The sequence below is a fragment of the Heteronotia binoei genome, chromosome 15 (assembly GCF_032191835.1).
Source record: "Heteronotia binoei isolate CCM8104 ecotype False Entrance Well chromosome 15, APGP_CSIRO_Hbin_v1, whole genome shotgun sequence".
Lineage (NCBI taxonomy): Eukaryota > Metazoa > Chordata > Lepidosauria > Squamata > Gekkonidae > Heteronotia > Heteronotia binoei.
In genome coordinates, this window is record NC_083237.1 from 24,697,356 (window position 1) to 24,724,532 (window position 27,177).

The 27,177-nt window shown below is 48.1% G+C and overlaps 1 protein-coding gene across 1 annotated transcript; it reads left to right on the forward strand.

Annotated features, from left to right (window-relative positions):
• The first annotated feature begins 948 nt into the window (after positions 1-948).
• On the forward strand, positions 949-27,177 carry IL11 (interleukin 11). The gene is made up of 5 exons (XM_060255295.1): positions 949-1,097; positions 22,840-23,003; positions 24,642-24,728; positions 25,268-25,426; positions 26,715-27,177. Exons 1-5 carry the CDS (start codon positions 1,091-1,093, stop codon positions 26,877-26,879), a joined length of 582 nt encoding a protein of 193 aa, XP_060111278.1. The 5' UTR covers positions 949-1,090; the 3' UTR covers positions 26,880-27,177.

The following is a 27,177-nucleotide window of genomic DNA, read 5'->3' on the forward strand; positions in this document are numbered from 1 at the left end:
CAATTTTCCTCCTGATCCCCCCCTCCCAGGCTCTCTCCTTTTCATTTCAAACCACTACACCTTTTATTTTCCCAACTTAAAATGTGGCTCTCTCTTTGCCCAGGTTCCTGTGAGTGATTGAGGGCTGTGGATTTTGAGGGGGGGGAGGCATCCCCCCCATCAGAGTCTGTGCAGAACCTGTGGAGTTTTGGAGGGAGGGGGAATTAGAACATGATCTCATCACACACCCAGCTCCCCCCCATACAGTCTCTCTCAAACACACACACACACACACACACACCCTTAAATACATCTTAAAGGGACAGAGCCCAGCATTGCAGAGAATGTGTGTCATCTTGAGCCGCCCACTTCAAAAACGCAAGGTTAAGGAAAGAGTTTTTCTGTGGCCTGTGATTTTTTTTCTTTCTTTCTTTCTTGGTTTTTTTTTTTTTGAATGGAAAAGTGTGTGAGTCAAGATGTGTCACCGTTTGAAAAAACACACACGCGCCTAGACAAGAGCCCGGGTGTATATAAAGACCAATTTGTAGTGATTTAAAACACACACATGCACATATACAAATACTGAACAGTTAAAAGCTGCTCTGGGTGACTTTTTTTGTAATTAATTTGGGTGTTCACTCCCCCCCCCCTTTTTTTTAACTGGACAAACTGGGGGGATTGTAGATTTTTTTTCTTAACAAAATCAGATTTTTTGGGGGGGGGGTGACAGTTGATTTTAAAATTCATTATTTATTTATTTATTTATCAGCCTATTTATCTATTTATTTATCTGTCCTGGAGGCTGTTCTCAATTTTTTTGATTGTGCACATACATGCAAGTGTGTGAACTTCTCTACCTCAAAGGATCAAACCTCTTACAAAGAAAGCAGACGGCAGGTGTGGCAGAAGTTTGCAACCCAAAGAAAACTTTTTAAAAAAAAACAAGGGGGGGGGGAAGCCTGACCCTCAAAAAATGCAACTTCCAAATTAAAACCCTACAAGAATCCAACCAAACTCCAACCATCAGAGGACTGTTTTTGTTTTTTCTTTGACATCAGAGAAGAGGGAATTTAAACTCAGGGAAAAGAAACCCTCAAATCTTCCCAAAAACATGAAAAGTAAGTTTTACTCTTCTTTAAACTTTTTATTTTGTTTTGGCAGAATGAAAAAAAAAACCACCCTTTTTTATGCTGTTTAAATTAATGCTCCTGCTGTCTTGTTAAAGATCCTTGGTTTAACAGCACAATCTGTCTCGAAATGTACAAATTGACAGATAATGTATGCATCTTGTGCACTTTGCATGATTTATGGTCTCCTAGATCAAGTTTATTGCTTTTTAGTGGAGCGGTCGATTTTTGGCTTGGGTACACAGACAGTTTGCCTTATGTAACATTGCTTATGGATGGAACTTCTGGCATCTTTAATATTTAGGACGTATCGATGCTCTTTCAGGTTCTGGGGCTGAGGTTTGGAGGGACAGGCATCTGATTACCAGTCTTAGCTGGTTTTAAGACATCTCTTGCTTGCTAGTAGTGTACACACACAGTGGTATAGACAAACCTCCAGCTGTGTACCAAAGCTTGGCTGCCTTTCTGTACACCTTGGTTAAGAATTTATTGCTGCTTCCTCACCTTGGGTGCAGTCCCTTCAAAGTTAAACTCTTTTACATCCCATTGATTTCAGAGGAAAGAGAATTCAGCTTTCTCCACTGAAGTACATGGGCTTCATGTTGATGGAATGGTGTCAGTTTGTCTTTCTGCCTAGACCTTATTTAATTCTCTGTTTGAGTAGTTCTCTCAGCTTCTTGAGCTAGGGAGTGAGAGGAAAGGGATGGAAGTTAGACTTCTTGTGCATTGCTCAAAGTGACCAGGTAGAAGTCTGATGTCTCTCCTATAGAGACAGATCCATGTATATTCAGTTTTCTTTCTTTCTTTCTTTCTTTCTTTCTTTCTTTCTTTCTTTCTTTCTTTCTTTCTTTCTTTCTTTCTTTCTTTCTTTCTTTCTTTCTTTCTTTCTTTCTTTCTTTCTTTCTTTCTCCCAAAATAGATCTTATTTATGCAAATGCAAGATTAGTTCCCCCCCTTCCTGTTATGCCATTAAAAGGAGGGGGGGTCATTCACCTACAAGTTAACCTACAAGTTACCATTCTACCCATGTATAACTTTTCAGGGTGGGGGGTATCTTACACTCAAAATCATCTTCCTTTCAAGTCAATCCAGTAATATGGGTGGGGGGAGGTGTTGTGTGTCACTCCAGACCAGATTTAGGATTGCAGCATTTTACCTGGCAATCATTAAGCTCTGTTGCTATCAGTGAGATTTCTTTCCAAGGAAGAAGCTTGCAGGGTGAGGGGCAAGTCCAAGAGGGCACAGGAGAAGGGAAGGCCAAAAGGCAGGTCAGAAGTTAATGCCTGACTATGTCTTTAAAGGAAAATTTTACATATCTCCGTTAAGATTTCAGTATAAGATGAAAAGAGCACAATCCTCTCTACCTGTCCTTATTGACTCACATTGAGTATTTCCCCCCTCCCAATAATCACATCTGAAGTTCAGCTTAGACTCCTTTTGCCACCATAGAAAAAAAAGTGTGAGGAAAGCAAAAGGAGGTTCAAGTCCCTGTTCAGCCATAATACTTGGGCCAAGCATTGTCTTTTCAGCCGAACCTGTCTCACAGGCTTCTTGGGAGCATGCATGCACTTATTTATGTCTTTAGTACATTTTTCTCCTGCCCTTCCTCCTCCGAGGACGGTGGATAATATTCTCCCCTTCTCACCACAAGAACCCTGTGAGGTAGGTTAGACTGGGAGGGAATGACAGGCCCAAGGTCATCCTTGGCTTCTGTGGCAGAGGGTTTGAACCTGCATCTCCCAGATCTCAGTCCAGCACCCTAGCCACTACACCAAGCTGGACTTCTTAGAACAAAAGGCACCGATGCCAAATATAATGAATTAAATCCCTGTCATTTCATTTTCTGGCAACCCCCCTCTCCCACCAAAGGCAAAGTTGCCCCTTTCATGACCCTTCCCCACTGCCTCCCCTATAAGCTAGCATCTTATTCCAGGTGACATGTATTCCCCCTAATTTTGTTCTTTGTGCCAAGTTCCCATCAATTGGCTGCCCTTCACACAACATAAAAACACCATTTCCCCCCCTTTAAGAGCAGAAGTTCCCTGACATCTCAGCCTGAGTGATGCTAGGGTTGTCAGGTCTGTGATGGAAAATACCTGGAGACTTTGGGGGTGGAGCTGGGAGAAGGCAGGGTTTGGGAAGGGAAGGGGCCTCAGCATGCCATAACCCTGCAAAGCAGCCACTTTCTCCAGGGAAGCTGGTCTCTGCCAACTGGATATCAGTTGTAAAAGCAGGAGATCTCCAGGCCCCACCTGGAGGCTGGCAACCCTAAGTGATGTATAGGAGCCAGTGTTACGGAGTGGTTAGAGTGTGGAACGAGGATTCAGGAGTAGGGCAGGCTAGGTTCCCAGCAGATGATGGAGGGTAGGGTTGCCAGCTCTAGGTCAGGAAACTCCTGGAGATTTGGGGATGGAGCATGGGGAGGACAGGGACCTCAGTGGGTACAGTGCCATAGAGTCCACCCTCCAAAGCAGCCATTTTCTCCAGGGGAACTGATGTCTGTAGTCTGGAGATGAGTTGTAATTCCAGGAGATCCCCAGGCCCTACCTGGAGGCTGGAATCCCTATCTAGAAGACCCCAGTTCAACTCCCCACTCTGCCATCAAAGCCGACTGGGTGATCCTGGGCCAGCCACCCACTCTCCGCCTAACCTACCTCACAGGGTTGTTGTGAGAATGACATGAAGAAGAGGAGAATGATGCAAGTCCCTTTGGTTGCAATCAGAGAGAAAGGTGGGAGGGTATTAATGAAGCAAATACATAGAATAAATTACTGACTACACACATAGAATAAATTACTGACTACTGATTCACACATACGTGTTAACCCCTGAGTGATGCTGCCGTTCATGTGTGTGGATGAACCATCACAGATGAATAGAACTTTCATTATTATCGCCTCCAACACTGGGCACTTGGGAGAGAGAAAACCGTTCACGCATTCATCCGGGAGATCTCAAAGGATGGATTATCTATCAAGTGATAAGGATTCAAGCAGTGTTCTTACATGTGCATGCCAGACCCAGCAGTGTTCAAATGGCCACTCTTGCTCACAAGAAGAAAGAGGAAACCAATATGGGCAGTGGTGCAGCCACTGTTGCACGTTACGTCAGCGTGGTCAGGGACCCGCATGGCTGCAGGAAGGTATCAGTCAGCTTCCTAAATGGGACTGCTGAGCTGTGTGCCAAGTTCCCATGCAACACCAGCTCCAGGCAGGGGTAGTGATGGCACAAACGCTTGCCATGGGAGCTGGCCAAGCAGCAACCCATTATAATAATCAGCCAGATTTCTAGCGCTGCTCTTGGAGTCTTCAGTACAGTTTCTCAGCAATGCTTGCTCTTCTCCCCCTGCCTGTAGAATGAGCTGCTGTTTGAGCAACTGAGGTAAGCCAGTATGGTCGGGAAGAGGGAAATGTGTCTTTGAATCTTTCCAAGGTCACTTAGGGAATTTATGGCTGAGGAAAGAATTGAACCAGAGACTTCCCTGGCTCAGACAACACCAGAAATGAAGCAGCCATCCTTGGTGTGTGCCTAGGAGACATGGCATGATCTCACAAGCTCCTTTCTCCATCCAGGTTTTCACACTTCTCAAATGTCGCTGACTGGAAGGAGCACCCCTCTTTGAACCTTTAACACACACACACATTTTATAATCTCGATTTCTTCTGAAGACTCGTGTGCCATTTAACAGAGATATACCTCCCAGTGCCTTAACCTGGATAGCCCAGACTAGCCCAATCTCGTCAGATCTCAGAAGCTAAGCAGGATCAGCCCTGGGTGGTACTTGGAAGGGAGACCACCAAGGAAGTGTAGGGTCCCTACGCAGAGGGAGGCAATAGCAAACCCACCTCAGTTTGTCTCTTCCCTTGAAAGTCCTATGGGTTTAGCCACAAACTGATTGCAATTGGACAGCACTTTCCCCTTTACCTCAAAAAACTTTAAAGGGTCAAAGCTTAATGTTGAGGAACATGAAGAGGCTTCCCTCTGAAGGGTTTTACAGATGTCTGAATGGTACCACCCCCCTTTCGGTGCCTTGTCCTTCTTCTTCCCCCTGCCCTTGAGGATGAGCCACTAAGTCCAAAATATGGGCAAGTCCAAAATATGTGTTCCCTCTATAAATCCATTCTTGTTCCATAAAACACAATCCTAGTCTCATAAAGATTCTCTTTGGTCATATGTTAAAAATCCCCAGCCCTAAATATAGGTTCACACATGCATATACATCAGTTGATCTTTCTGCCTGAATGTGTGAACTTGAATAGCCCTGCAGCAATGTTCCCTCTAAGCTGTGGAGTCTTGTGAGCAAAAATTCTACTTCGTGAGCTATTGACATTAAATTTGTGAGCTACTGCATAAATTAGTTTGCTCTGGGGCCATTTCCCCCTGAACTAAGGCAAAAATGTGTGAGCCAGAGGCTAAAAAACAGTGAGCTGGCTCACATTAACTCAGCTTAGAGGGAACACTGTCCTATGAAAATGCTGGCGGTCTCACATCAGCGCACTGTGATATTCCTTCCGCACGTGATACATCGTGAAGGAATGGTTCACACATACACAACAAGCTTGCCTGCGTGAAATAGCTGAACATGGGAATGAAGGTCACCTGATTAGGACATGTCTTTGGCAAGACTGCTCCTGGTTTGATTGCTCATCCCGTGATGACTTGCAGCTTCAGTGTGTGAACTGACACCACCAAGGTGCTGGGAAGAAACACTCTGAACATTCTCTCTGGGGTGTCAGTATGCCAATGGCTCATTGCCACACAGAAGTCATCACTTAATGCTGTAAGTGTGCAAGCAATGAGCACATGTGTGTGAATCAACCCATTGCCCCAGTTATGTACGTGAAGATGACTTCCAAGTAATGCTTTTAGGAACAAAATGGGACAGCTGCAGACTCATCGCCCGCATTCACTCTGTTTGCATGCTGGCCATGCAAAAGGGCTCTCAGAGGGCACTGGGCTTTCTTGTGCACCTGGCTTTTGCACAACTGAATGCCCCTGACACTTATCTGTCCATACCTTGAAAATGAGTTTTTTCCCTGGCTTTTTAGCCAGAAAGAGGGAAATGCTGAGTGAATGCTAGGCTCACATCTGCAATCAGAGCCCCATTCACAAGTTACAGTGCATGCACATACAATCCATGTATGGAGTACCTTGATTTTTCTTGATATGCATGTGCAGTAATTCCTTTAATGCATGTACATGCAATTGAAACCCCACAGTTGACCAGGTGCTAGTCCCCATTTTCATTCGTAAAGTGTCTCTTTCATACCTAACGGATGTACAAATGCACATGCGGGATGTTCATGCATTTGCCATAACATGTGAACAGGGCTAGAGATGTTAGATTTGAGTCCAGTAGCACTTTAGAAACCAACAAGTGTTTTAGGGTATGAGCTTTCAAAAAGTCAAAGCACTCTTCGCCAGACACAGGGCTAGAGTTGTTGATAGTCATCTGTTTAGTTTTGCTGATGTCATAAACTCCTATTGGCTAGTGCCTGTGCTGCCACTTGCAATGGCGACATAAATCCCTCCTCTTGGGGTCACTTTTTAGAGAAGTGAAACAAATACCCTGATATATCAGTGATGTAGAATGGATTTGCATGAAACTCTTCTATTTTGGAAGACAAAGCTGTGGGTGTTTCTGTTAAACCAAATAGCTTGCAAGGGGGAAAAATATTAACAGTTTAGACTCAAGGCATGCAGTCCGCCTGGATATAGATATTAAGGTAAAGTGGCCTTTGGACAGGCCAGACCATATCTATTCTCCCTTAATTGCTGCAAAGTATTATGGAATAGCTTCTGTTTTTTTCTCAGCCTGAGTAGCCATCAGAATGCAAAAGGAGTAACTGACTGTCCACTGAAGAACGCCTGTGTATTACTGCTGACATTAATACAGAAGGAAATTACCCACCATTCGGACAGATCAATGCCAACAAAGCCTTTCTTTGGTGGGAGGGAGTATAGCTTGTGCCTTCAGAAATTTCTGACCCCAAAGTGATCTTTATCCTCTGTTGTTCCACATGAATTGTTTAGACTACAATTGCCATGATTTATTCACTCCGTTTTTAGAGAAAATCCAGGTGATGTTGTAATCAACCCACTGCATTCCACTATTTTCTGTGTGGGTTTTCTGGTTTTTTGTCCAGACTTGATTTGTGGTGATCTTCCACACACACCCCAGGTTATAAAGCAGCTGCTGTGTTGTGCTGTCTTGTGTGGACCGCCAAGGCACTGAGGTTTCTCAGAGCTGCTGTCTCTTTAAAATTTCGCCTCCTCCTCCTTCCAGCTTCATTGATTACTTCCTGCTCTTATGCAGGAGGAGGTTGTTAGGTATTTAAGACTGAGTTGGAAATTATCATCTCTTGTTCACGAAGAGGATTAGATACCAGTTTGCACTATTAAATCAGCTGGAGTCACTGATATTTTTTTTAAAAAAATGCCTTATGGATATTATATTGTAATTATGATACTCGCTAAATTTGCTAATAAGCAAAATGGAAAATTTAAAAAAAATACAAAAATGAGCAGTGACTTTGGCTTGCTACAAAGTAAAAAGCAGCACTTAACCCACCTAACCTTCAAGGGAAGAAGTGAGGATTGAGCATTTATTCATGAAGGACAGAGCAACAGGCAGCGGTGACAGGGTGGAGTGCAAATAACTAATTAGGATGAAAACAAAGGAACAAAAGGAAAAGCGCTGGGGGAAAGCGGGAACTCTGCCAAAGGGAACTTCCCAGTAGACACTTGGCAGGAATTTGCCTATGGGGAATTTTATGGGGAATACAACGCAATATTAAGTGCTGTATTCTCTCCTCCTGTTGCAATGGAATGCGGAGAAAGGATGCTTCAGCAGCACAGAAACATCATAGTCAGTATGGATCCACCCCTAATGAGTCACTTAGCATTTACCTTCCTATAGTTTTACAGCCGGAGTGTCTTGCCCCATTCTTGAAAAATAGGCTGAACATTTCCGCCCCCCCCCCCCCAGTTCTTTCTGTGATCCTTTTGGGATAGATCAACTTTCCCCAAGGATTGCACTATTTAATTTTTCTCCAAGGTAAACATTACCTTTTCTTCATTACCAGATGGCTGAAGAGTTCTGTGTGACTCAAGAGTTTGCATGCTTTGATACCAACCAATCTCTTCCTTTAACATTAATAATAATAAAAAGCTCAAATGGGGGGAAAAAATCAACGTATCTCAATAGCGTTTCTTGTTTTCTGGCACCAGCTGTCTGCATCTAGTCATGTTTATTGAGTTTTTATAGCCCACGTTTAGCAGGCAGCAGACTTTTACAATCCCTTATCTCATCGGCCCTCACAACAACCCTGGGAGGTAGGTCAGGGGATGGCTACCTCAGAGTGTTCTATTAAAGGAGAATGAGCTAAGGATTGTGAAGCAATCTACGAATTAAAAGTGCTCTATAAACCTTGAGTAATATTTGGAGATGGAAGGTAAACTTGATTACGGGGGTACAAACCTTTCTTTATGGGGAAAAAGTGTCAACCGTGAAATCTGCCAGAGTGAGATGGGCCACAAATGGAGTTACAGCCGAGCAGGATAAAATGAGAGGCAAGATGCTACTTTTTTTCTTTTTTTTAATAGCAGGGAAGAAAATTAAGTAATTAAATGGCCCTGCCATGAGGCAGAGTGAAGTGACTGCCTCAGGCGATCAGTTTGGATTATAAAACTGATTTTTGGTATGTAAAGGTGATGGAGAAGGGGTGTAACATAACTGACTAAATTTAATAGGCCAGGTTGTCATAGCATCATAAATGGATTTGCAGGCATCATCTGTTTCAGGGAGGATGGTAGGCCCACTGTATGTGAGGATGCTGTTGAATGGACTTTATGGCGCCCTGGGCCACTTCTGAAATGGACTGCCCAAAGAAGTAAGGATGCCAACCTCCAGGTGGGACCTGGGGATCCCCATCTTATCTCCAGATTACAGAGATCAGTTCCTCTGGAGAAAATGGATGCTTTGGAGGGTGGACTCTGTGGCATCGCACCCCACTGAGGTCCCTGTCCTCCTCAGGCTCCATCTTCAAATCTCCAGGAGTTTCCCAACCTGGATCTGGCAACCTTACCCCCTTCCTCCCTCCTGCTGGTGGCCAGAGGGGCCTGGCAACCCTACAAAGAAGGGGCAAAATCCTTCTCAGATCCAGAATGAAAAGAGAGTTTTAAGCTACACAGACTGGAAGAGGGTTGATCCAGTGGAAAGGGGTTCACCTGTGTTAAGGGTGGACAGTTTCAACCCTCCTTCGTATCAGGAGGGTTGCATCATCTCTATGCAAGACTGCATTAGAAATCCCATCAGTTTTTACTAAAGGACAGAGGGCATCCAAGAGCCCTTGCGATCCCCCAGCGGCTTCATTTAAATCTGTATCTCTCCCCACCCCCAGTCCCAGCTTAATAATAATAATTGTGCACTGTCGTGTTGCAACTGACTCATGGCCAGGGCCTGTCTGGCACCCGAGGCAAGGCTAACTTCTGGCACCCCCTCTGCACTGATAGCACCACCGAGTAACATGGGGGGGGGGGTGCCCAATTCAGTGGCCCCAGAAGGTTGGTTCCCTAGGCAATCGCCTAGTTTGTCTAGTGGAAGGGCTGGCCCTGCTCATGGCGACCACAGGACCATGGAGGTTTCAAGGCCAGAGACAGAGGTGCTTTGCCCTTGCCTTCCACTCCATCTTCCTTGGTGGTCTCCCACCATCCAAGTGCTCACTGCGGCTGACCCTTCTTAGCTTCCAAGCTCTGATGATTTTTTTTCCTATGGATGTAGATGTATCATCCTACGGAGCTCAGCTGTCAAAATAAGTGGTGCAAAAGGAGCATGATGTGCATATACCAGCTTGGCTTGGCTTCATCCCCCCCCCCCCCCCGCTAACTTTTCAGATCATTGGGAACCAGCTCTAGGAGGGGAGCTGTGGCAACAGAAAATTTTGCCCACCCCCAAGAAAGAAAAGACAAAATTCTTGGGATCCCAGCCTGAGAAAACTTGAGTGGCAAATCCACACATTGTGCTACATCAAGATTCCAAGTCCCTTTCAGCAAAAAAGAGATGTTTCTCTCACCTTTGTAGTGTTGGTTTATTTATTACGTTTTTCTTTTGCCTTTCTTCCAACTTGGAAGTCAAGGCAGCATGCAGAGAGTTTCTCCGAGGGATGCAATCCAGGCTCTGACTAGACCCAGATCTGTCCTTCAATATGACTGTGATCTCCTCACTTCCAGCTGCATGGGATGCCACCAGCTGGCCTGGAGAAAGAGAGAAAAAAAACATCCTGCCATTTTTATAGAGACCTTCATGTGTGGAAATGGGCAGCTGAAACAAGGAAGAGGGCCAGAGGTCAATAACATCACCTGGTAAATAACATCCCATTAAGCCTATATTTAATGAAGAGGATGATTTCTTCACACCATTTGGCAGCCCTGTCTGGGATGAGCTTTACGGCTGGGTTCACCCCATCGTTTTTTGCTCCCTTCCACATTGTTGTGCACATATCTCTCCTCCAAGGTAAAGGTAAATGTAGTCCCCTGTGCAAGCACCAGTCGTTTCTGACTCCGGGGTGACGTTGCTTTCACGTTTTTATGGCAGACTTTTTATGGGGTGGTTTGCCATTGCCTTCCCAGTCATCTACACTTTCCCCCCAGCAAGCTGGGTACTCATTTTACCGACCTCAGAAGGATGGAAGGCTGAGTAAACCTCGAGGCGGCTACCTGAACCCAGCTTCTGCCGTGATCGAACTCAGGTCATGAGCAGAGCTTAGGACTGCAATATTGCAGCTTTACCACTCTGCGCCACGGGGCTCCTCCAAGAGGGGTCTCCAAAATGGCCCTAGGCATGCTCATTGTTCAGAGACTTCCCAGAGACCCACAGCAATAGGACCTGCTGCCTTATCAAAGATGATGCCTGAACTCCGAATGACAGAGATCATTTCTGTGGGAGGAGATGGCTGTTTTGAAGGGTGGACTTTATGGCATTTCACTAGAGTTGCCAGCCCCCAGTCCCAGTGGGGCTCCTCCACGTTCAGGGGCTCCTCTCTGTCACCGACCAGCTGGCCAGTGGGAGAAACCTCTCCCCTAAACAGGGACATTGTGTGGGGGATGCTCTGGTTTTGGGGCAAACTCTATGGTCCAATTTACCATAAAGTTTGCTCAAAAACCAGAGTGTTCCCCCGTGCAACATCCCTGGCATGATGACATCACTTCCTGGTGATGTAATCACATCAGGGACATTGAGGAATGTCCCTGCCCACCTCAAAATGCTCCCCAATTCCCCTGCCAGATTGGCAAGGGGACCTGGCAACCCACCTCTGATGTTCCTCCCCTCCTCCCCAGACTTCATCCTTTCAGGCATCTGTCTGTGGAGAAGGGGCAAATGTAGCTTGAATTTCTGACTAGTTCTATCTCCCTTGGGGGGCTTGAAGCAGAATATAGCCACTTACTTACTGCTATTCCATCCCATCTCGTCTTTACTCACTTTCAGTCATGATGGGGCGTCAAGCAAAACTGCACTGCTTATGGCTTTTGGATTCTTTTTTTTTAAACTGTCATTGTTTATTTTCCACCTTTCTCACCAAGACTTAAGGCAGATTACATGGCATAAATCAAATACAAATCACTTTCACTTTTCAAAACCTTTAATGGCATAAACAAATACCAATCAACAGTGTCAGATAGCCAACAAACGGTGCAAAAGGATTTGGACTGTAGAATTCAGGAGCCAGCTGGAAGAGCTGAAACAAACCTGATAACAAAGAATAAGCATTTAAACGTTAAATGAAGCAGAAATTACATAGTAGGAGAACAGTTATGATAACGGAAAAATCACAGGGGTGATTGTCTCTATCCCTTTATCAATGAAACTTCTGAACCATTTCATTACACTACAGTCCTACAGCCTGTGCAAAAAAGTCCTCCTGAACGATCCAGTAGTAAGAATTAGGATCTTGACTATTAATATTTGGAACTTCCTGCTTTGTAGAATTGTGGGAAAACATCAGCCCCTGTGTGTGCAGCTGGGAGGGGGGTGGTGTCCTCCTAGCCCCATGTTCTGTGCTTTCAACAATTTGAAAATGCAAGTTCTTAAATCTGAGTGCTCACTGAATGTACTTGTGTGAAGACCTTCCTATTTCTATGCCTATTTGGGGAGCATCAGTATTGTGGGAAAGGTGGGTTTGCTACCTGGCCTGGAGAAAAATTCCCTTTCCCTTTAAAATAGAAGCTTAATGTGTGGAAATGGGAAGGTGGCACTTTTCTTGGCATGCAGGTAGATAACATCACCTGGGAAATAACATCACATTCAGCCTCTGTTTTCTTCAGGCCAGTTGGCAAATTTTTTGGGGGGGGGCAGGTTAGCTACAGGTCAGCAGGGCTGGATCTAGGGGGGCAGAGGGGGGTGTTTGCCCCAGGCGCCGATGGAGGGGGGCGCCAAATTGGGTATAGAGTCCATTTATTCTATGGGACCATAAGACAGAATGGCCCACAAGGGGGAGTCATTTTTTAATTTTGCCCCCCCTCAAAAAACATGTAGTTCCTGTCCTGCAGGTCAGTTATGTATAGTTGTCTGGTGGCCGCTGCTCATTACTTGCCCAGATAGTTTGAGTTGGACAGACAGCTAAAGGTATCTTTCTGTGCGTCAGGTTGTCTTCGTGTGCTCGAGTGTACTGCTGCCTGTTTCTGTGTGTATGCTATTCAGCCTTTGTGTGAATGTGCTTGGACAGGCCTTTTTTTGAGCAGGAACACACAGGAACGCAGTTCCAGCTGACTCAGCATCAGGAGGTGCGACCTAATATACAAATGAGTTCCTGCTGGGCTTTTTCTACAAAAAAGCCCTGTGTGAAACAATGGTGCCATCAGGGGGTGTGGCCTAATAAGCAAATGAGTTCCTGCTGGGCTTTTTCTACAAAAAAAGCCCTATGTTCAGAAGCATGTGCCTTTGTAGTCATTGCCATATCTGTGTAATGTGCATCTTCGTACCTGTAGCCGTGTGGGACTTGCTAGATGTGAGAGATGACAGTGCACATGGTTGTGCAGTGTGCACAAGTATTTGCAGAGATCTCCTGTAGCAGGCTGTAGCCACCCTGACTGGCTGCGACTCATGCCTTTCCTCACTCACCCGCTCACTTTAAGCCACTTTACGAGACTTTGTCCTGCCAAGCCAGGCCTGTAAATCCCAGAGCTGTGAAACCAACCACCCCCCTGGGGGACTCTGTGGTGCGCCACGCGACGCCGTCTTGTTCTGTCTCCCGCAGCTCAATCCTGGTGTCTGTTCTGGCTCGGAAGAAGCAGAGGGGGAGGGAGGGGGGCAGAACTTCCAGCAAAAATCTCACTTTCATTTTAGCATCACTTTGATCTAACCAGAATATCAGCACAAACACAATCTTTCTTTCTCCATCTGCTAATCTCTCCATCCCTGTATTCCATGGGGTGGGGTGGGGGGCATGGTGCACCAGGGCCTCTGGAGCCCAATAATTCAAGCACTGCTATCCAGTCCACCCCCTTTTGCTGAGGTCTGCCTAAAGGGCCACTTCAGCATTACCTTTTCAGGGCACACTTTGAAGTAGAGTTACAACCATAATATCACATGCAACAGGCACAGTTTACAGCCGAGTGCAGAATGGAGATTGCTACCCCGGAGAGCCAAGATGGGCTGTGGTGCTTGGCCACTTGTGTCCCTGGCAGAAGACCCACTTTTGCCATTGCGCCGTGTGCAAAGCAGTCATATCCAGGGCTTTTTTTTTTTAGCAGGAATGCACAGGAACGCAGTTCTAGCTGACTTTGTGTCAGGGGTGTGGCCTAATATGCAAATGAGTTCCTGTTAGCCCTGTGCAGAACAGGGGTGGTGTCAGGGGGTGTGGCCTAATATGCAAATGAATTCCTGCTGGACTTTTTCCTACAAAAAAAGCCCTGGCCATATCTGTTCACTTGCTCATCAGACCTCATGTGCAGCCTGCCTAGAAAGGTTTACTTACATGCATCCCCAAAGGTCATGCAGACTCTTTTCCACCCGATCCATTCCTCTGACTCAATAAACCAGAACCTTCTCTGCCTGCCTGTCCATCCATTCCCCTTTTCTCCAGCCCCTTTCCTGAGGCTCCCTCCCTGCATGTACGTCTTGGCTCTCGATCCGCGGCTGCATGAGTCTCCACAACAGGCCCAAGAAGGTATCCCCGCAGTAGATTCAGCGCTGTGTCACCTCTATTGATCTCTGGCTCTGTTTGTCATGCCAGAAGGAGCAGCTGAGGGGTCAGTGGTTTCCATGGTGGGGTGTTTGGGGAAAGGGCCGTTTAATAGAATCCCCGGTTCACTGCTTTACAAGGCGGCGGGTGGGAGAACTGAAACCCTTTCTGTCCACCCTACTGCAAGTTTGCAGAAAAGTTACACCCATTATGTGGATGAATGGATGGATTCACATTTATTGCCTGTGGAATATGTCTTAGTATAAACTTCTTTTGTCCCATGGTTTCTTCACAAGAAATTCAGGGCGGATTACTGCGACTCTGAAGTCCCCTCCCTTAAACTAGAAAAGCAATCTCATGTGAACAAAACCAGTGCTGATAACAAGATCAAGATCCATCTAGTGGGAGGGGGGTGCTGTGTGTGCGTGTGTGAACCCACACACTCCTTTGCATGTTCAGTATTTCTGGAACTGGGATTATGTGAACCAGCCTCATGGTTATAAATACATAGGCTTTTATTCCCATAATAACGTCCAACACTTTGTTTTTATTCCATGTGTCGGTTGCAGCTGATCCTATCGTAATGACTTCTGCCTTGCCTTGGTTTCTTCTTGGGCCAAGGAGGAAAGGTTTAACGTGAGCAGACAGGGACAGTTAAAGCTGCCTCATTAGATCATTGGTCTGTCTAGCCCACTGCTGTGTCTTTGAGAAGCCGTGGCTTAGTGGCAGAGCATCTGCTTGATGTGCAGAAGGTCCCAGGTTCATAGGGTTGCCAAGTCCAATTCAAGAAATATCCGGGGACTTTGCGGGGGGGGGGGGGAGTCAGGAAACATTAGAGGTGGAGCCAGGAGACATTGGGGGTGGAGCCAGGAGCAAGGGTGTGACAAGCATAATTGAACTCCAAAGGGAGTTCTGGCCATCACTTTTAAAGGGACCACAATGCCTTCCTTCCATAGGAAATAATGAAAGATAGGGGCACTTTCTTTTGGGGCTCATAGAATTGGACCCCATGGTCCAATCGTTTTGAAACTTGGGGGGTATTTTGCAGATAGGCACTGGACACTATACTGAAAATTTGGTGCATCTACCTCAAAAAACCGCCCCCCCCCAGAGCCCCAGATACCCATGGATCAATTCTCCATTATTTCCTATGGGAATAAGACATTTCCCTCCCCCCGCTCCACCTGCTTTCGGATGACCCTGAAGCGGGGGGAGGGCCTCCAAACCGGGAGATCCCCTGCCCCCACCTGGGGATTTGTTCAATGCCCAGCAAAAAAGGGCCAGGCAATAGATGATGGGAAAGACCTCTGCCTGAGACCCGGGAGAACTGCTACCAGCCAGGGTAGACAAGCCTGACCAGGATAGACCAAAGATCTAACTCAGTATAAAGCAACTTTGTGTGTTCCACATCCGCCCATAGTCAGTGGGGTCCTGCCCAGCCCAGCTACCTGTTGTCTTTCAACAAAGATGGCAGGGGTTGAAGCTGGGACTCAATGTGTGCAGCACAAGCCAAGGCCTCAGATCTGGGGAGACAGGTTAGGGGGTAGGCCTCAGATCTGGGAAGACAAATAGGGGGCAGGCAGGAGGAAAGGAAGGCTGTGAAGGAATTCAAGACAGCAACAGGGTTTAAGAACATAAGACGAACCCTGCTGGATCAGCCCAGCGGTCCATCTCGTTCAGTGCCCTGCCTCACACAGTGGACAGATGTTTCGTCTGCAAGGCCTACAACAGGGCATAGAGGCAGAGGCCTTCCCTTTATGTTGCCTCCTGGCTCCTAACTGCCTTTAAATGTGGAGATTCCCTTTAGTCACCATGGCTGGGAGTCACAGATAAGGCCTGTCCTCCATCGATCTGTCTTATCTCCTTTTAAAGCTGTTTATTCCTGTGGCCATCCCTTCATCCTCTGTCAGCGAATTCCACCTTTTAATCTCTCCCTGTGTTTCATTTATTAAAAAAGGGAAGGGTTCACGCCTGCCCAGAACCTCACCCAGATGTGTAGAAGCTGGAATAGCTAGAGTAGCAAAGGAAAGGCACTCTGTACATAGACAAAAAGCATCACCTTGCCAACCTCCAGATGGGGCCTGGCGATCTCCCGTTTTTACAACTGATCTCCAGCTGACAGAGATCAGCTCCCCTGGAGAAAATGGCTGCTTTGAGGGGAGGATTCTGTGGCATTGTACCATGATGAGGCCCCTCCCCTCCTCAAGCCTCTCCCTCTCCTGGATCCACCCCCAAATTCTACAGGTATTTTCCAAACCAGACCTGGCAGCCCTAATCACCTCTGTAATACATCAGAGATGGGGTTGCCAACTATTTTCTAGTAGGGCTTCTGAGCTGCATGATAAACAGAAACTTGACAAGGAATTCCTTCCCCCCTCAAAAAAAAAAGCCTGCTGTTGTCCATCCTACCAGCCAGCCTCTTCATAAGGCAGTCAGGTCCACACACATTCCACACACCCCCCCCCAAGGAAACAGGAAAGTCTGTCAGCTATAACCTGTTGGATCACACAAGATGGGGAAAGCTATAGGAATTCTTGTTTATAGAGGAGGGAGATGAGGGGAGACCACCTCTTTCAAATCCCCACTCATGGCGTGGAAGCTCGCTAGGTGACCTTGGGCCAGTCACGCTTTCTCAGCCTAACCTCCCTAGTCATGGGGTTGCTGTGGGATGAAATGGAGAAGAGGAGGCGGATGTGAGGTGCTTTGGGCCCCTTGGGGAGAAAGGCAGGATACAAATGTGTTAAATGAATACGTTGTCAATCAACAGTCTTGCTTAACGGGTGACTCAACCCAGTAACTTTTCCAGTTCTTGGAAGAACAAACTCTGTAAAACGCTGCTTTGGCTGACCCCTCATTGTCTGCCAAGCCAGTGCACGGTGCCAGGAGATGCATGTTGACTCAAAAAGAAATCACCTCTGAGCAGGGCTTTTTTTGTAGCCGGATCTCCTTTGCATATTAGGCCATGCCCCCCAATGTAGCCAATCCTCCTGGAGCTTACAGTAGGCCCTATATGAAGAGCCCTATAAGCTCTTGGAGGGTTGGCTACATCAGGGGTGTGTGGCCTAAGATGCAAAAGAGTCCTTGCTACAAAAAAAAAGGCCCTGCCTATGAGTTCTCCTCCGATCACAGCCACGAGGGTCTTTCCCCCATTCGAGCCCCAATTTTGCTCTTTGGGTGTCATGCACAAAGATGCAGGAAAAGAGGCAAGAGCTATTTTAACATCTGCCGTCTGGTGCAGCGGCTCTTCGCTCTGAATCCGCTGCGTCCTGCCCAAGTACTCCCCATTATCATCCAAAGGTCCACAAACCACAAGTCAAAAAACAAGAGAGAGAGGGAGAGGACATAAAACCAGCATTCCAGACAAGGCAACGTTATGTATTTAGGTATATTTATGATACGTGCATACGATACACAGATCTCAGGCATGCATTCAATGAGGCCCTTGTGCCGGAGGGCCAGCCGCCAACTCTTGAACATTCGGCTCGATTCCTGTTTGCTCCATGCCGCTTTTTAAAGGGCCTGCGGGAGAGATCCAGGATCTGGGATTTCATCCTCTGGGCAGGATATGCAGGGTAAAAGAGCTCCCCTTTGCTGCCCTCCCTCTAAAGTTCCGAATCTCTCCCCAGATTGCCCCCAGGGGGGCTGTATGGACCCTGCTAAGAATCACCAGTCTGGCCAGTGTGGGTACTGTATTTAAATTTCATAAGAACAAAGTAGGAGTCCAGTAGCACCTTTAAGACCAACGAAGTTTTATTCAGAATGTAAGCTTTCATTTGCATGCATACTTCTTCAGATGAGGGAATGGGGTGCAGCGAGCAGAGCTACACAGAACTGATGGGCAGTGGTTAAGAGTGCAAAGTGGTACAAAGTTAGAATCCAGTGGCAAAATCTGATTTAACACTTTGCATTCTTAACCACTGCCCACCAGCTATGAGTAGCTCTGTTCACTGTACCCCATTCCATTGTCTGATGAAGTGTGCATGCACACAAAAGCTTACATTCTGAATAAAACTTTGTTGGTCTTAAAGGTGCTACTGGACTCCTGCTTTGTTCTGTTGCTTCAGATCAACACGGCTGCCCACCTGGATCTATCTACGTTAAATTTCATAGATGAGCAACAGAAAGAAAAAAAGTTTTGGCTTCAGTGCTAGCAGAGTGAAACTCCAAATCATCGTATCAAACCAGGCTTACCACCAGCATTCCCTGAGTTAGTGTGAGCTAGCTCACAGTTTTTTAGCCCCTGGCTCACACATTTTTGTCTTAGCTCAGGCAGGATGGCCCCAGAGCAAACTAATTTGTGCAGTAGCTCACAACTTTAATGCCAGTAGCTCACAAAGTAGAATTTTTGCTCACAAGACTCCACAGCTTAGAAGGAATATTGGTTACCACCTGACCATGAAAAAGCACACTTCCTGTGCTCCTGTGCCTTCAGACAGCATCTTGATCTGCAGGATCCAGCAGGTGTAGCTTTTTTCACAACATGGTGATAAAGGTTCATTTATTTATTTATCTGGTCGTTTTCGCACTCACCTCCAGCCGGCGCGACCCCCCTCTTCACCGCGCAGGATCTGCGCGGATTTCGCACTAAATGCCGCGGAGCAACCTTTTGCGCCGGAAACTCCCGTCGCAAAAGCCGCGCAAACGCCAAACTGCTTTTTGGCGATTTACGTTTGAGCGGCTTTTGCGCCGGGAGTTTCCGGCGCAAAAGGCTGCTCCGCGGCATTTAGTGCGAAATCCGCGCAGATCCTGCGCGGTGAAGAGGGGGGTCGCGCTGGCTGGAGGTGAGTGCGAAAACGACCTTTATTTATTTCCATTTATATCCTGCCCTCCCCGCCAAAGCGGGCTTAAGGCAGCTTACATGCTCATGCCTATGCATGAGTATAAACATATAAAAGACATAAAAACTGTAAGTTTAAAAACATAGAAAAGTTAACATTTTGATGCTATGGCCTTTAATTCAAATTTATGTTCTCTGTAGGCAGATCTTAGATGGTCCTTTCCGCTTCTGCTACAGGGCAGCTTGCAAGAGGTGGTCCAGATGTTTCCGGACGACTGTAGTAGCCAGCAATCTAGTTTGCAAATGCCTGGTGGAAGAGTGCCGTCTTACAGGCCCTGCAGAACTGTATGAGCTCTCGCAGGGCCCTAACTTCTTCCGGCAACTCATTCCACCAACGTGGGGCCACTACAGAGAAGGCCCTGGCTCTAGTTGTCATGAGCCTGGCCTCCTTAGGGCCAGGGACTGAAAGCAGATTTTGTGATCCAGAGCAAAGTGCTCTCCGGGGAACATGTGGGGAAAGGCTGTCCCTAAGGTATGCAGGTCCCTGGCCATATAGGGCCTTTCAGGTAAGGACCAGCACCTTAAAACGAACCCAGTATGCAATAGGCAACCAGTGCAGTGATTTCAGCCCAGGTTGAATGTGCTCCTGTAAGGAAAGACCCAATGGCAACCTGGCTGCCACATTCTGCACTAGTTGAAGCTTTCGGGTTTGAGACAAGGGCAGCCCCATGTAGAGGGCACTGCAAGCTGCCTGTTATCGCTGCCATTCAAAGCACAGGAGCAGCGGCATCAAAAGAAAAAGAAGTTGGCCACCCTCTTCCTGGATCCCTTTTCGCCAGGGTCAGCTCTGGCAAAAAGCCAATGAAAAGCCAAAGGTTCTTTGTATAGATGTAACAAATCGGCCCCTTTGATCACACCAGCGAATCGGTGAACATTTTTCGATTCCAGGGGCGATAAAGCCCTTCTTTGAAAGGCAGGCCGAGTCCCCAGCTCCTGGCAAGGGAAAAATATGCAGCCCGCTCTCTAAGACAACATCGGATGGCTTTTCCATGAAAACACCTTGACTCACCCCCTCCTCCACCCCTCCCTCCTTCGACAGCATCACTATTTCCGAATACCGGCCGGGCTTCTTTTTTCCTTACCTCACGGCGAAGGCGCCGGGATGACTCTGTCACGGGGCAGGAATTCCCTAACCGACCAGCCCCTCCTTCCCCGTCTCTCTGCCAACCAGCCGATGCTCAGTACTCTTGCCAGAGGCTTTTCAGGGGCACCTCTGGGCCAGTCCTCCCTCCCCTCTGATTCCCTTTGTGGCAAACCCAGGGCATTTTCTTGCAGACAAATGCCTGAGAAGTGCAGCTTGGGCAGGCCTGTAGCTACAGTGGGACCTGGGAGGGGCCAGGCCCATCCTTTCAACCCCCCCCCCCCCTCCAACTGTATGTCCCCTCCATTGTAGGGCCCCCAATCTGTCCCCTTTGTTGACTGCCACTATGAACAAGTAGTAGCATTGCTGCAGGTATTTTTGCTTTTTTCTCTCCCCTTGCAGAGCAAAGGGGGATGGAGAGTCAAGAGGTCTCTGTCTCTTTGAGAGAGGGGTGCATAAGAAAGGGGGGACCAGAGCTGCTGTGACTGCCCAGGAGAAGGGGGGTGAGCTTGTGGAACTCAAGGCAGCTTACAGTTCCGAGAGCCCTGGACTGCCAAACTGGGTGGCCCCCAGTCCCCCCCACAAAACAACAAATCCTGCTGTGGGCCCCACCAAACATGAAATCCTGGCTATGGTCCTGAGCTCGGGGTCCCCACAAAGTGGAATGCAAACCTGAGACTGGTTAAGGTTTACATTTGATTTTTAAGCTGTCGCTTACTCTCCGGCCTGGATAACATCCACGCTTACAAGCAAAAGGTGCAGAGCAAAGCAACCTGACACAGTTGGCCAGTTTGGGGGGGTACGTTTAAAGGGGAGAAAATGCCAGTTTCTCAATTCACTGTTATACTTTTACCACCATATAGGGAGTTCTGCCTCAGATTCTGGAATGCCTTGGGGTCTCTCTGCTCAGAGAAAGCCTTTATGGTAACGTATGAAAGAGGCACAAATCTGGGCTCTGGTCTGAAGAGGCGGCATTCAAATCTTCTCTCTGCTACTGACTCACTGTGTGGGCTTGGGCCAGTTCCTCTCTTCCACCCTCCTTAAGAAGGTGCAGCCTTCTTTGACCCAGAAGAAGGCAAAGTTCATAGTACAAGAGTAGGTGTTTATCCTTTGCTTTTCTCTACCCCGAGGAGTCTCAAAGCGGCTTATCATCACCTTCCCTTCCTAGGGTTGCCAAGTCCAATTCAAGAAATATCTGAGGACTTTGGGGGTGGAGCCTGGAGACATTGGGGGTGGAGCCAGGAGACATTGGGGCAGAGCCAGGAACAAGGGTGTTACAATTGAACTCCAAGGGAGTTCTGGCCATCACATTTAAAGGGACAGCACACCTTTTAAAATGTCTTCCTTCCATAGGAAATAATGAAGGATAGGGGCACCTTCTTTTGGGGTTCATAGAATTGGACCCCCTGGTCCAATCGTTTTGAAACTTGGGAGGTACTTTGGAGAGAGGCACTAAATACTATACGGAAAATATGGTGCCTCTACCTCAAAAAATAGCTCCCCCAGAGCCCCCGAAACCTCCAGATCAATTCCCCATCATACCCTATAAGAATTGATCTCCACATAGGAAATAATGAAGTGCTCAGCAGACATTTCCCTCCCCCCCATCCCGTTTCTGGTGACTCTGAAGCAAGGGATTAGCGTCTCTACTCACGAGTTGCTGCCAATTTCTTCAAAGTAACACAGACACACCATCCCAAGAGGAAGCCTTTCAATCGGAGACTGAAGCCTCCCAAGGCACATGGTCCTCTGGGGGCGGGCCTTCCCCACCCCGGCCAGCTGACTGGGGGTGGGAAGGAGCCTCAAAAAGCGGAAGAACCCCTGCTGGGACCTGGGGATTGGCAAACCTATCCCCTCCTCTTCCCACAACAGGCACCTTGTGAGGTGAGTGGGGCTGAGAGAGTCCTGAGAGAACTGGGACTGGCCCAAGGTCACCCAGCAGGCTTCATGTGGAGGAAGAGGAGGGAATCAAACCCAGTTCCCCAGATTAGCGTTCTCCACTCTCAGTCACTACACTGTGCTAGCTCTCACACAGTGATTGTTCTGATAAATCCAGGCCTTAGGAGGAAATGGCTGCTAAAGTTTGGTGACCATTCAGCAGTGTGTGCTGCGTAGGGCTTTTTTTTTTGTAACTGGAACTCCTTTGCATATTAGGCCACACACCCCTGATGTAGCCACTCCTCCAAGAACTTACAGGGCCTTTTGTAAACTCCAGGAGGATTGGCTACATCAGGGGGGTGCGGCCTAATATGCAAAGGAGTTCCTGCTACAAAAAAAGCCCTGCTGACAGTTCATGTACTCTGGGACAGTGTTATCAGCAGCTGGAAGTGTATCTTAGCATTGGCAGTGTGTGAAACAGCAGGGAGGGTGTGCACCGTATGGCCCTTTGGTGTTCATGCTCATTCCTTTATCTATGTATGTTCCTGGGGGCAAAATGCATCCACCCAAGAGACAGAGTGTAGCTTCCTGAGATTACAGACAGGAGGCCAAAACTTGATGACAGACAGGACTAGCAAAGTGCCCAGACGGGGACAGAGACCCTGTCACTGGGCTGCACGTTGCTGGCTGCCTTGCGCTTGGATCCTCAGGGATTAGGGAGGCCAGGCCTTACTCTGATTTCTTGTCTCTCTCCAGACTGGTTGTGCCAAGTGTTGGTGACACTGCTGAGCCTGTGCGAGAGCTCCTGGGCTGTGCCCGGCCCCCGGCTACGGCCCTCAGATCCCCGAGCCGAGTTCGATTCCATCGTCAACCTGGCAAAAAACCTGCTGAGTGACACCAAGAACCTCTTCAATCATTTTGTAAGTCTCTCTCTCCTCTTCTTAGACCTGTCCACAAAGTCAAGCAGGGCTGGCATCATCTAACCCTGAGGGGGGCGGGGGGCTGATTCAGTACCTAACAGGGGCAGCCACCTGGGCCCCAGGCTTTGGGTGAGGCTCACTGCCACTGATGCCTGCCCCCCGCAGCTTGCTTGTAAGGTATGCGCCGCCCAGCATTGTCAGGGAACAGGCCTGTGGGGGGTGGGCTGGCATCGGTGAGTGCAGGTGGTGAGTGGGCTCACGAAGGGGTGGGGGAGGGATGCGCAGGTATGTGGGTCAGCGGGTGGGTCAGGGGGAGGCCCAGTGGCAGGCAGGGAGGGGCTGGGCATCCTCTGCCCAGGTCTCCTCAAAATTTGGAGCTAGCCCTGGAGTCAAGGGGGAGGGCCTGAGGTGGGGGGCAGCTAGGAAAAAGAGCAGGTGGTGAGGTTGGTGTTTTGCCTTCTGGCCCAGCCAACAAAGAGGGTTGCCAGCAGGCCTGTAGCCACGGGGGGCCTGTGAAGGCACTGCCCCCTAACTTTCAGGCTGGGCTCCCTAACTTACATTTTTTATTTTGCATGAGTGGCAGCTGAAGCAGGGAGAGCTGAGCAGGGCACAGTGCACTGAAGCAGCAAAAGCAGCAGGCAGAGAGGAGGGAGGCAGAGAAAGCCATGTGGAATGGGCTGGGGGAGAGGGAAGGAACCCCTCTGCTTGTATGCAAGGTGCAGTTCCTTCTTGACTCCAAAGTTTTAGGGTTGGTTGCCTTGACTTGGCCACTTTCAGAGCCTCCAGCTTTTGCCCATACCCTAGAAAGCTTCTGAGAAGTGGCAAGCCCCACAGTGGATGAGAAAGGGTGCCCCCTGACTTTTGAAAAAGCCCTGACTTTTAAAATCCTGGCTACAGCCCTGGTTGCCAGCCTCCAGGCAGGGCCTGGAGATCTCCCGCTTTTACAGCTGATCTGCAGCTGGCAGAAATCAGCTCCCCTGGAGAAAATGATCAAAACAACTGGAACCAGTGTAATCAATGGAAATAACAGAAAAACCACCGGAAGCAATGAAATGTACACAGAAATGTGTATAAATACGTTTCAGTGCAAGCTTAAATGAAACAAAACTAAGGAACACGGAGCTTTCAACAAAAGCTCCATGTTCCTTAGTTTTGTTTCATTTAAGTTTCATTTAAGCTTGCACTAAAACGTATTTATACACATTTCTGTGTAAATTTCATTGCTTCTGGTGGTTTTTCTGTTATTTCCCCTGGAGAAAATGGCTGCTTTGAAGGGTGGACTCCATGGCATTGTGCCCTGCTGAGGCCCCTCCCCTCCCCAAACCCCACCAACTTCTGGATTCACCCCCAAACACAGACCTGGCAACCCTACAACAACACCCCCATGAGAGGTGTCAGGTTGAGAAGATGGCTGGAAGCTCCATTGTCTACCTCTGGGATCTTCCTTCCTAAAAAAGACCCACTGAGGAAAAAAATACAAAGACCCTCTTTGAAAGTTAAAAAGACAACCTCTGCTTAGTCCCCCCTCCTCAAATTAAAATGTGTTTAGTCTTTGTTTAAAATGTAACCTTCTGCTTCCCCTCTGTTCAGTGGGGCTGAAGTGCCTACCATTATGATTCTTCTCCCCCACCCTCACAGAAAAACCGCTATCCAGCTGAGGGAGAACACAAACTGGAAACGCTCCCCGTTTTGTCCATGAATGCTGTGGAACTTGCCAACATCCAGGTGAGAGGCCTCTTCTCCTCACCCCCAGCCCTCTGGAGACCTCCTCTGGGCCCTGCCTCCTCTGTAAATCTCTCCTCTTCATCAGACAGGGATACAGTGGTCACCTGAGGGAATACTGACTTTCTACGTCTACTGAATGGCAGTTGCTTCAGAGGGGACTCCAGTTTTCTTTCCCCCTCAGTTAGCAGTTCTGAATCCCTGCCATGTGATTTGGGGCTTTGCCTTAGGAGCTCACGTTTTGGCCCCTGGGATGCCCAGTTTGCTTCTGGAGTCTTCTGCCCAGTGACTTCCTGCATTGTGCAGGAGGTTGAACTGGATGACCCTGGAGGTTCTTTCCAACGCTGTGATTTCAACCAAGCTGCCTCGCTTTCTTCTCAGCTGCTGTCCTTCTAGAATATCTCCCAGTTCTCCACCATGTACTCATTTTCCTTTGTGGGCTGGAATAAGGAGAGGCATCACCTGTATATTCCTTTGATGGGTGGTGGGTCCCTCCCAGTTCTTCCGTTCTAACATCTTCCTCTCCTCTTCCTTCCCATCAGGTCTCTGGAGGCCTAGCCCGGCTCAGCTCTGACCTGCAGTGCTACCAGCGCCACTTTGAGTGGCTGCGCAAAGCAGCGCCGCTACTGCGGCCTATGGAGCATGACATTGGCACGGTGCATGTCCGGCTGGAACGCCTGCTGAAGAGGCTGGAGCACCTGGTAAGGCTGTGAGAGGAAGGAGCATACCCCCTGTGTGGTCCAATCAGAAGAGTTGATACTACAGGGGCAGGTTTACATTGGACTCACGGTCATCTCTCTGAAAGTCATTCTTACTTTCCCTTGTGAGACCAAGCTTGGAGGGCTGTGGTTAGAGTGGCAAACTAGGATCTGGAAGACCCAGGTTTGAATCCCCATGCTGCCATTGACGTTCACATAGAGCTCGGGCCAGGACGGTCACCTCCACCTGCCAACCAGCTAATTGGCAGAAAGACTTAACAGCAGCAGGGGGGGAGTCCTAGGCCAGCATTGCAGTGACATGACATGACACAGGAGTGACACAGTTGTGTTGCTAGCAACACAGGACACTCTGCTGTTCAGGCAAAAAATCTTATGATGAAAAGGGCATCTACCATGGAGTTTTTGCCCAAATACCAGAGCATCCTGTGCCACTGGTGATGTAATGATGTCACTTCCAGTGTGTGCCAGAAATAATGTCACCTTGTTAGTGGAGATGTCGCTGTGACACTAGCCTCGGCCTTACTGTACTGCTGGTAAATCCCCACCCCCACACTTGAGGGCCAGTCACTGTCTCTCAGCCTAATTTGTCATTGTTGTCAGGACAAACTGGAGATTAGGTTAGCCACTTTGTGTCCCCTGTTGAGGAGAAAAGCAGGGGGTACCTATGTCTGTATGTACCTTTTATATATAATTCCCTTTTCGTCTTGGTAAATCTGAGCAACCTGTTTGGTTGGGACTGTGGTGCATCAACCTTTGGCCCATCAGACTATCAATCAAGAGTACTTGTGTGCCATTGGTTGAGTTCATTCCTCTCTCCCGCCCGAGAGGCTGCAGGGAAGGGGAAAGTGATAGAAAGCTAAAGTCAGAGGGGCAGATAAAGGGAAGGAGGTAAGGTTGCCAACTCCAGGTTAGGAAATTCCTGGATGTTTAAGGGGTGGGGCCTGGAGATGGTGGGGTTTGAGGAGGGGTGGAACTTCAGACAGGTACAATGCCATTTTCTCCTGGGGTATCACTGCTGCCAATCTCCAGACAAGGGCTGGAGATCACTCAGAATTACAACTGCTCTCCAGATAGCAGAGATCAGCTCCCCTTGAGGTGTGTGTGGGGGGCGGAGTTAAGGCCTTCACTTGGGTGGGTGGGTGGGAAGACATTCACCCAGAGGGCATTCACCCAGAGCCTCTTTCTAGAGCCCGTTGTATTTTTCTTCACAACAGGCCTTATCTCTAAATAAATCAATATTAAAACGTAACCTGTGTCCTTTTCTCCTCAGATGGTGAAGCTCAGCCTCCCGCGGCCCAATGACCCTCTGCCAACTCTCCCATCCCACGGCACCCACTGGTCCGTGGTTCAAGCAGGACACGCCATCGTCCACTCGTTTCACCTGTATTTAGACTGGGCGGCCCGCATGCTGGTTCTGATTCGGAACAAGCTGTGAACCGCCAAGAAATGGAACCATGACGGGTATTTTGGAAAGCCTCCCCATGGACCTGGAACTGTTCAGTGCCGCTCCAGAGGAGGAGGAAGAGGATGCAAGGAAGGAAAAGCAAGTCCGTGAGACAGAGCACCGCTGTGTTCCTCCTCCAGGGGGTGCTGCAGAGTGGGAGGGGGCAAAGACTTTTGGCCCAATCATTCCCTTCCTACACTGTGGGACATTGTGGAACAAGAGGGGGACTCTTCTCTCAGAACCATCTCATCTCCTCATTCTTCCTAAGGGGCTCCAGCAAGCATGGGAA